Source organism: Myxocyprinus asiaticus, chromosome 36 (genome assembly GCF_019703515.2).
Source record: "Myxocyprinus asiaticus isolate MX2 ecotype Aquarium Trade chromosome 36, UBuf_Myxa_2, whole genome shotgun sequence".
NCBI lineage: Eukaryota > Metazoa > Chordata > Actinopteri > Cypriniformes > Catostomidae > Myxocyprinus > Myxocyprinus asiaticus.
Genome location: NC_059379.1, coordinates 39,849,704 through 39,859,736, shown reverse-complemented (window position 1 = coordinate 39,859,736; position 10,033 = coordinate 39,849,704). Strand labels below are relative to the sequence as shown.

The 10,033-nt window shown below is 34.9% G+C and overlaps 1 protein-coding gene across 1 annotated transcript in view; it reads right to left on the bottom strand.

Annotated features, from left to right (window-relative positions):
- Positions 1 to 1,068: 1,068 nt before the first annotated feature.
- Positions 1,069 to 10,033, bottom strand: part of top2a (DNA topoisomerase II alpha) — a 60,541-nt gene continuing 51,576 nt past the window's right edge. Inside the window, exon 35 of the mRNA XM_051674462.1 lies at positions 1,069 to 1,596. Coding sequence (XP_051530422.1) covers positions 1,450 to 1,596 — 147 coding nt within the window. The 3' untranslated portion in view covers positions 1,069 to 1,449. The remainder of the gene's footprint in view (positions 1,597 to 10,033) is intronic.

The window sequence follows — 10,033 nt, the reverse complement described above, 5'->3', positions numbered from 1 at the left end:
ATCCTTGGGAGCAATTTCCAAATGCCTGAAGGTACCACGTTCAAACAATAGTACGCAAGTATAAACATCATGGGACCACGCATCATACTGCTCAGGAGGAGACACATTCAGTCTCCTAGAGATAAACGTAGTTTGGTGCAAAAAGTGCAAATCAATCCCAGAACAACAGCAAAGGATCTTGTGAAGATGCTGGAGGAAACAGGTAAACAAGTATCTATATCCACAGTAAAACAAGTCCTATATCAACATAAACTTAAAAGCTACTCAGCAAAGAAGAAGCCAATGCTCCAAAACCACCATAAAAAAGTCTACAAGACTACAGTTTGCAAGTGCACATGGGGACAAAGATCTTACATTTTGGAGAAATGTCCTCTGATCTGATGAAACAAAAATTGAACTGTTTGGCCTTAATGACCATTGTTATGTGGAAAAGCATGCGTGAGCAAGTAGGCCTACAAACCTGACTCAGTTACACCAGTTCAGTCTGGAGGAATGAGCTAAAATTCCAGCAACTTATTGTGAGAAGCTTGTGGAAGGCTACCCAAAACATTTGAAGGCAATTTTAAAGGCAATGTTACCAAATACAAACAAAGTGTCTGTAAACTTCTGACCCACTGGGAATGTGATAAAAGAAATAAAAGCTGAAATAAATCACTCTCTCTACTATTATTCTGACATTTCACATTCTTAAAATAGTGATCCTAACTGACCTAAGACAGGGAATGTTTTCTACGATTAAATGTCAGGAATTGTGAAAAACTGAGTTTAAATGTATTTGGCTAAGGCGTATGTAAACTTCTGACTTCAACTGTATGTGATGTAATATAGCTTTCAAGGCACCCAAGCATTATTGTAGTATGTAAGCAGTTTAGACAAACTGTTGCGACATACTGTTATGGCATGTTTCTATGCACTTATGAAGGACACTGTAAGAGTGTTTTCCAGAGTATCTTTGGGCTGTCTGTTACACTGGTTGGGATTTTAGATGGTCTGTAATTTTGGTTCCCAAGAGAATGATGGGCCTAGACCTGAATCTCACTCACTCACTCACTCACAAACACGCATGTAAAAGGCACAATGCATGCCACTCACAAGATTTATTAATAAGGACTGAACAGAAAGAGAACATAAAAAATATTTACAAGACAACACATAAAATGCAACAAACCCTGCAAGAAACACTGACCAATATGCAATAATGTTCATAATATTATCAAAAACCAAAGAAACATGACAAGCATGTGTTCTAGTTCCTTTCGGCTGTTAAAAAGAGTCGATATAAAACATCAGGCTTTGTACATAAAACAGTTTGAACAATGCCTTACAGAGTAATATACATGTCCAATTCTTATATATATAAAATTACTCGTACAAAAAAACTAGCATAACTCAGCTTCATGCTTGACCTTCAACTATTGCGCATACAGAAAGATTTCTGACTCAGAGAGTTTAAAAGTCGTCCTCAGAGTCAGAGTCAAGAGTGTAGGTCACGGGTTTGGTGGTGCGTGCCGCTCGGCTCCTGGGAGCTGCAGATGATGATGTCACTACCTTCTCCTCCAGTTGAAAGCTCTCATCATCGTCCCAGCTTTTTGCTTTCTGAAAGAGTCAATGAAATCAAGATTAAACTCACATGAAGATTCTCTTCAATATACACAATCTCGCCACTGACCAATCATCAATTAAAACTCCCAGCTGTATTTGGGATGTCATAAGTACCAATACTTCAGTACAAAGATAATTCTATAACATGTGACTGTGCCAGTCTTTTTACTGTATCGATAACACAAGACTCAATTTAGTACCCGAGTGCTGGTCAAGACAGCTGCAACAAAAATATTGTTGTGTGCCAGTTATCACCACAGAGAGCAGTAAGAGGACACTTTCTCATTATTTTTCATCGAGTTAGCCAGAGAGTCTTTATCATCAGTAAATTATCATTTTCCACCTTTACAACCTGCGTTGTTTATTAGCAGCATGAAACCAGTAGAGTTTGAACGCGAGTCACAGATAAACTACATGATTCAGCTTTTAAATAGCCATGATTCTAGAGAAACAGTTGAATGGGAAAAAAAATAAATAAATACAGGGATCAAAAGTAACAGTACAATACTGTTAGTAGTAGTATTGCGATATATTGACATGATTGTATCAGCTCAGCCCTAATGAACAGACCAGTGACAAATGTATAAGATGTAACCAGTCAGGAAAACCATTTATCCTTACAGTATGTGAAACTGTATATTTTATGGTTTAATTTGTCTGTCATCATTAATATAATTATATTTTGAAGACGTATAAATTCCACATTCTGCCAATTAATGGTATGAAATTGCACATATTGATATGAGCGCTCGCTGTTTGAAAATTTGTAGTTTGCACGTAGCCTATTTAAAAAAATTTTTGTGGCAGTTCAGCAAGCATCTAAAAGAAGGGGTTCAGCTGAGCACACATTAATGAGAGTCGCCGCATGGTTTCTTTATTGCATCTGCACAATGTCTGATTAGAATTAGTGCCTTTCATTTTTTTAATATCCTTTCTGTTCTTTACAGTCAGTTGTTGATCAGAGGCATTATTCAATGAAAATGGAGTGTGGATCTCGTGTTTAGAGATGACTGTACTATATTAAACAGTGTAAATAATGCTGAATATAATGTATAACAATGCTAAGGGTCCTGATATTTGATAGTACTCCTGATAATGCCAAATGTAATGTCTGATTTCACCAGTAAATTTATACGATGCTGTACTATTTAACTGGATAAGCATGCACATTTGTGTAAAGAATGGTTTAGAAACATATAATCAGTGACAATACCATTCTAAACATACAATATTAATTTAAAATACTTAAAAAGGTACACTCAGTAAATTTGTCTGTGACTTATACTGACTAGGATTGCAACAGTATGAGATTTTCACGGTACGATAAGTCTCAGAAAATATCATGGGAATACAATTATTATCAGTTACAATGACCCTTAAAAGGAGTGAAAACAGAAGTGTTTTTTTTTTTTTGGTTGAACAAACGCTTTATAATTGAAACTATTATAAATTAACTACTAAATGAAAAATAATATCAGCTGTGTGAGCTTTTAAAGTAATGTCCTATGATTATTAACAATTAACATATACTGTAGGTGCCAGACTGCTCCTGTCTGTACCTTTAACTCAGTGGTTCTCAACTAGTTTTTCTTCAGGACCCAGATTTTACATTGGACATCAAGTGGCGACCCACAATAGTAAAAACGTAACCTGTATTTAATGTATCATGGGTCACATTTCCTTTTATGTTGCATAGTTTTGTTCATGGTTTTCAAGTACAAGGACATGCATCAGGTGACAGTATTTTTGTTGTTGACGTCAACAACAAAAGCGCTTTTAAAAATTGAAGAGCATATTTACTTATATGTGCCCATTATTAACCCATTTGTTTCCTAATTTCAAACATAATTCAAACAGAACATACATATTACACAGGAGGAAAGGCTTCTCATTACCATGGTTAGGTCAGTGTAGCTAGTCTTGAATAATAGTAATAATAATAACAAATTATATTATTTATGAAAAAATAAATACTAGCTGAAACACATCTTGAAACTGCCAGTGTTATAAAATGAGGTCTAATAGATTCTACTTTTAGATTATTTCATATGAAACTATAACATTTTGTCAAAATATAACAGTTACTTTTACTCATGTAAAATCGTGAAACAATTTTGTAAAGGTGATGCGCCAGCTGCTCATTCAAACAAAGGGAAATAAAATGTGCACTCCTACAATAATCTATAACGTATTACAATATAAACAATTCAAAGTAAACATGGTCATCATCATCATCAACCGTTGATCATTAGTGATCGCTTGTCATAAATTTCCGATATGTCTTAATGACTGCGAACTGAAAACACTCACAAGCCCCCGCGTGCTTGGAGAAAACACAACAGTGCCATGTTTTCACTCTGAAGGACGCAGCGCATGCATTTATTTAATTAAATAGTATCCTATTGAAGTTTGATAAGGACATTAGGTCATATCACGATTTCTATCTTCCCGCTCACAAATTTAAGAACTCCTTAAATGATAAAGACTTTTGTTGTATCATTTAAGATATTTAAGACTTCTTATGACCTTAAATAAAATGGATTTAAGACATTAAAGACTTTAAGGATCCGCAGGAAACCCTGTACATATGTATCTAACATAATTATGTATTTTTCAGCTGGGCTGAACATTTCTTTCCATTCTGTTGTCACCATTGCCCTCTACTGGACTGATTTTTAGTCCTACTCCATCTCTGATGGATCATTTTACTCTTTAATGAACAGTAATTTTTGTTAAGTTTTACAAGTAAAGGAAATGAACTGTTTTGCATATGTCCTAAATGTAATACTACTACTAATAATAAATATACCTACAAGCAGCTATTTAACGGGCCAAGTACAGAAATGGCAAAAATTAGTGAAAACAGCATTTTTGTGAAGATTTTAAGCAAACTGCTTGAAAAGCAATGAATAGAATCACTTGTAATGTAATATACATTGTTCTTGGCATCAGCTAAGGAGTCTATCAATGACAATAGACTAAAATTATCAAATAGATATTAGCATTTTTAGAAACATCATTTTGATATGATTACAAAATAAGTCTTATGCATGTCTTACAGTATTTCAATTATTTTATCAAAATACACAGATGTGAAATTTCATAATAAAACTGATAAAACATTTAAATACAATAAATTACAATTTAAATAAATTCCTTACAAATTGTAGCAAATGTTATCTTCTTTAGTTGTAATATGAACAATCAGTCAGTTAAGTAAACTGAAGAGCTAGTTTAGCCCGTTAACTGGCACCGTCCCATATATGGGAAGTTTTTCTCCTTTTTAGCATATTTTTAATGTTTATTGGAATATATTACCTTCATATCAGACTTTAATCACAACAAACCTCATATCGTTTGAAAGCTTCAAGTCTCTAGATCTGAATGACTTCATTACAGTAATGAATTAAAATACTGAAGAGTGGATTTTAAAACATGCAACATGTGAGTGGTATTATTTATCTTTTATATCTTCTGGTCATGATCCAATCGGATGATGGCAGGAAATTCAAGCATACAATCCATGGTTAATGTCCACGACTGAAATAGACTCGACCATTTTATCCAAAAACAGCGAAAATTGAGAAAAAGACTGATCATCCTTTGCTCGTGTCATCACGTCAATTAAAATGTCTATTATCAATAGAATATTGATTATAAAACTTATTTTATCAATCAGCATCGAGGTCTTTAAGTCTCCGCTATTCTGGTGAAACTTCCAAGTTGTTTGAGCCCACCCACGTGTCTCTGTGATTCACAGCCAGAGCTGTCAATCAAACCAGATCAAAGGATCCATGGCCTCTCCAAAATGTGCATTGGCTGTTTCAGTGAATAGATCTAGCCAATGGATCGCTAGTCAAGATTTGATTGACAAATCATGTAGCCATTCATATGACGTTTCTATGGTTAAAGGGGTGGGCCTTGCTCATTCCAGAACAGTGACATCCTAGTGTTTGTTTGGATAGAGAATCTAAGGCCACCATTACACTGAGATTTCTTCCATTTCTGTTGGCCGGTTGAAGCCGAAATCTAACATTTTTGCTTCTTTCAATGGATCTATGCAAAAACACTACAATTTAGCTAGATTTGAGTACTTTGAAATAAGTTCCATGCAGTTTTGGGGAGGAATAAACGCTAAACCGGCAGGAGCGCATATTCTGTGTTTGGACTCATAGCAGCTATAGGGCTAAAGCTACATGCACATGAGCTGATCAGTGTGAATGAATGGGCTCTTTGGATCTTTTATTATTTTATTTAGTGGCGTAAACAAACTATTATATAATTTATGGCAGAAAAATATTATACGTTTTTTTAGAAATGTGAATGATCACTGGCTTCCATTGCTAACACCACCAGTTTTTTGCAGTTTCTTATGACCGATCGGAGCCGAAACCTATCATTTTCACTGCTTCTTTCAATGGATCTATTCAAAAACACTACAATCTAGCTAGATTTGAGTACTTTTGCATAAGTTCCACGCAGTTTTGAGGAATAAATACCAAACTGGCAGGAGCGCATATTCTGTGTTTGGACTCTTAGCAGCTATAGGGCTAAAGCTAAATGCACAGGCGCTGATCAGTGTGAATGAATGGGCTTTTGGATATTTATTATCTTTAGTGGTGTAAACAAACTATTATATTATTTATAATATAAATATTATACGTTTGTTAGAAATGTGAATAACTGGATTTTAGTACTAACAATACTTACACTGTAACCATGCATTATAAATGTAATTATAATAATTATAATCAGTAATTAATTTATATAATGTTTTGCAATAAAATAGTGTGTCCTCATATGTGGTTTGAGTGAATAAAACTAATTTTTTTGGAAAAACTAATTTCAGAAACAAATCTTGCACCAGTGGAGTACTGATTTCATCCTGTGGCCACTTTTGGTACTACGCCTAGTAAATGTTTAATAAATATGGTATTTTAAAATGTATTTACTTGAAATTTGGGACACAACTTTGATGTATGGCTTTAATTTTCTATTATTTTTTTTGGGTGCCACATTTTTTTATATATATATTTTTAATAAATGAAATAAGTTTAGTGCATTGCATTTTCATTTCAATAAACTTTAACTTTAAAATTAACTTAAATATCTGATTTCACTTGCACAATAATCTCCCAAGAGTCTTTTTTAAAAAAACAGTCCATAATTAGGTCTGTAGACCCAGGCATTTCAGAATGACAAGCATTTAAATCGAAGTATGTCACTCTTGGAACAATGGAGCTTTGTCATCTTATAGCCACATTTGGTACTGCGTCTACAATAATTCTAAGAAATTTGGCATTTTATAACTTTACGGAAACATAATGGTATGGGGATGCATGTCTGTGACAGGTGTTGGACGGATCTACAAAGTTGTTGGCACTTTGAAAACGGACCAATACTTGGACATCTTGCAGAACACTATGCTGCCGAATATGGAGGATCAGTTTGGAGATCAATCGTGTATTTCCCAACACGATAACGATCCCAAGCACACTGCATGCGCAACGAAGGCATTCCTTGCTGCCCAGCGTTTTGAAGTCATCAAGTGGCCTCCTCAGTCCCCTGACCTTAATCCCATTGAAAACCTTTGGGAAATCCTAAACATTCCAATGAAGCTCAGATTTGGGAAGAATTTTAGGAGGCTTGGCAAAAAATTATGCACGACACATGCACAAAGATTATTGAGTCAATGCCCAGGAGAATAACTACTGTAATCAAAAACAAGGGAGACCAACAAAATATTAATAACTGATTACATTGTAGTCAATGTATGCTTTATTTCGTGTGAGCTTTGTTTTACTATGCATTTTTTGCATATTAGAATAAAACCCATATTCCATGATATGCTGTAGTTTTTTTTGCCAAATAACTGTCAATTAAATACCTTAACCAATTTGTGTTTTCTTCCCAATATTACATACTCATATTTTGATGGTTTAATCGAAACTGTATGGTCATTTAAAGAAAATATTGTGTAAATATTCTCTCCGGACATCACTTTTGGCCACTACTGTATAGTCAGGACATTAATAACAGAACTTCTAAAACTACTTCAAAGAGTTCTCATCAGAAAAATTCTCCACATGCAGCAATGACAGCTTTGCAGATCCTTGGCATTCCAGCTGTCAATTTGTCCAGATATTCAGGTGACATTTCACCCCATGCTTCCTGTAGCACTTGCCATTGATGTGGCTGTCTTGTCGGGCACTTCTCACGCACCTTACAGTCTAGCTGATCCCACAAAAACTCAATGGGGTTAAGATCCATAACACTCTTTTCCAATTATCTGTTGTCCAATGTCTGTTTCTTTGCCCACTCTAACCTTTTCTTTTTGTTTTTCGGTTTCAAAAATGGCTTTTTCTTTGCAATTCTTCCCATAAGGCCTGCACCCTTGAGTCTTCTCTTTACTGATGTGCATGAAACTGGTGTTGAACAGGTAAAATTCAATGAAGCTGTCAGCTGAGGACACGTGAAGCGTCTATTTCTCAATCTAGAGAGTCTGATGTACTTATCCTCTTGTTTAGTTGTACATCTGGCCTTCTACATCTCTTTCTGTCCTTGTTAGAGCCAGTTGCCCTTTGTCTTTGAAGACTGTAGGTGTACACTGTTGGGCCTCATGTATTCAGATAGAAGACAAAGGCAGGCCTTACACGGTCGTAAAACCTAACTCAGCCCCCACACACCAAGTCGTAAATCTTACTGATAAAAAGCCCGCCGAGAATCAACAGCCATGCCCGCCAACAGAGCGAGGAAACGGCCTCCCGTCATCACCCGAGCCTCAAGGAACCGGGTCGGAATTAAAGGACGGATGAACACATTCTGACCTCATGCGATTCAAGTAAGAGGTTTACGTCTGGGCAGATATAGAATATTACAGTGTGTTATTCTTGTGTTTCAAGGTTTTTTTCTTGTACAGTTTACGGACCGCCATGTCCGCTCATTATTAATACTCAGGGTATTAATTATCACGAATTTGTTTTGCTGTATTGTGGTCCAACCAAATTGGACTGTTGTGCATTTTCACCATTGCGGGTGAAACCGGCAAACTGAGTTATCCATTAAAGAGTCAAAGAACGCGGGACTTTTACGAGCCATCCACCTCGTCTTTGATATATATAAACTAACAGCTGCTTTCTCTCCCATGATCGCGAAATCGGCTTTAAGGCCGTCACTTTACTCTCTCTCTCTCTCGTACTAACCACACGCACGCACGCACGCACCCACACCCCCCCACCCCCCTTATGTGTTATAGAATTATTTTTATTTCCATATCTAATCATATCACTGTTTAGTTTGTAGTTGTAAGTCGGAAGTTTATTGACTGCATTGTATTAATTATTAATTGATAGTACTGCATAAATAAACTTTGTTTATATTACAAAGAGAAGTGTTTTGGTTTGTTTTGCATACGCCTGTGTCATGCTGACGGGATGTCAGTGCTCGTATTCAAGCCTTCATTCATTGTTTTTTTTTTCCCCGAAAATCGATATTCTTCGGATGCCGATTTTTCCTAAGAAAACAATCTAATATTGAGACTGTTTTACTATCTGGTTATTAGTCCCTGATTCCAGGGTGGTGCCCCGTCAATGTTAATCCTTATTAATATTCTATTGATTTTTGATAATTGATCATTATTTTTGATGATTGTTGAATTTGAATGATCAATAAGCTAGTGTTAATTTTAATTAATGTTTCATCGATGTTAACAATTAAAGATTATCTTTGATAATTGTTGATTTAAAGGATTAAAAAAAGCTAACATTGATTCTCATCAATGTTCTATTGATTTTAATAATTAATAATTATCTTTGTTAATTATTAATTATTGCTAATAACCAAACTTGCTCCTAAACGTAGCACACTACATTTACTGGAGCCCCATATGAGGTTTTAATGCGTTAGATTAAATTAATTAATTTAAATATTAATTAATAACTAAAATAATTATTATTTCTGATAGTAACACTGATCTAAACAACCAGTAAAGCCCTACAACAACTCTGTATGAAATCTTCAGTTTTTTGGCAATTTTAAGCATTGTATAACCTTCATTCCTCAAAACAATTATCGACTGACGAGTTTCTAAAGAAAGCAGTTTCTTTTTTGCCTTTTTTGACCTAATATTGACCTTAAGACATGCCAGTCTATTGCATACTGTGGCAACTCAAACAAACAAAAACAAAGTTTAGCTTCATTTAATGAACCAAATAGCTTTCAGCTGTGTTTGATATAATGTCAGTAATGTCCTGACTATACTTTGTGATCAGTTGAATGCCACTTTGGTGAATTAAAGTACCAATTTCCTTCCTAAACAGCAAAATCTGTACATTATTCCAAACTTTTGGATGCCAGTGCATTTTTTTATATATATGTTTTAATAAATCAAATAAATTTGTGCATTGCATTTTAATTTCAATAAACTTAAACT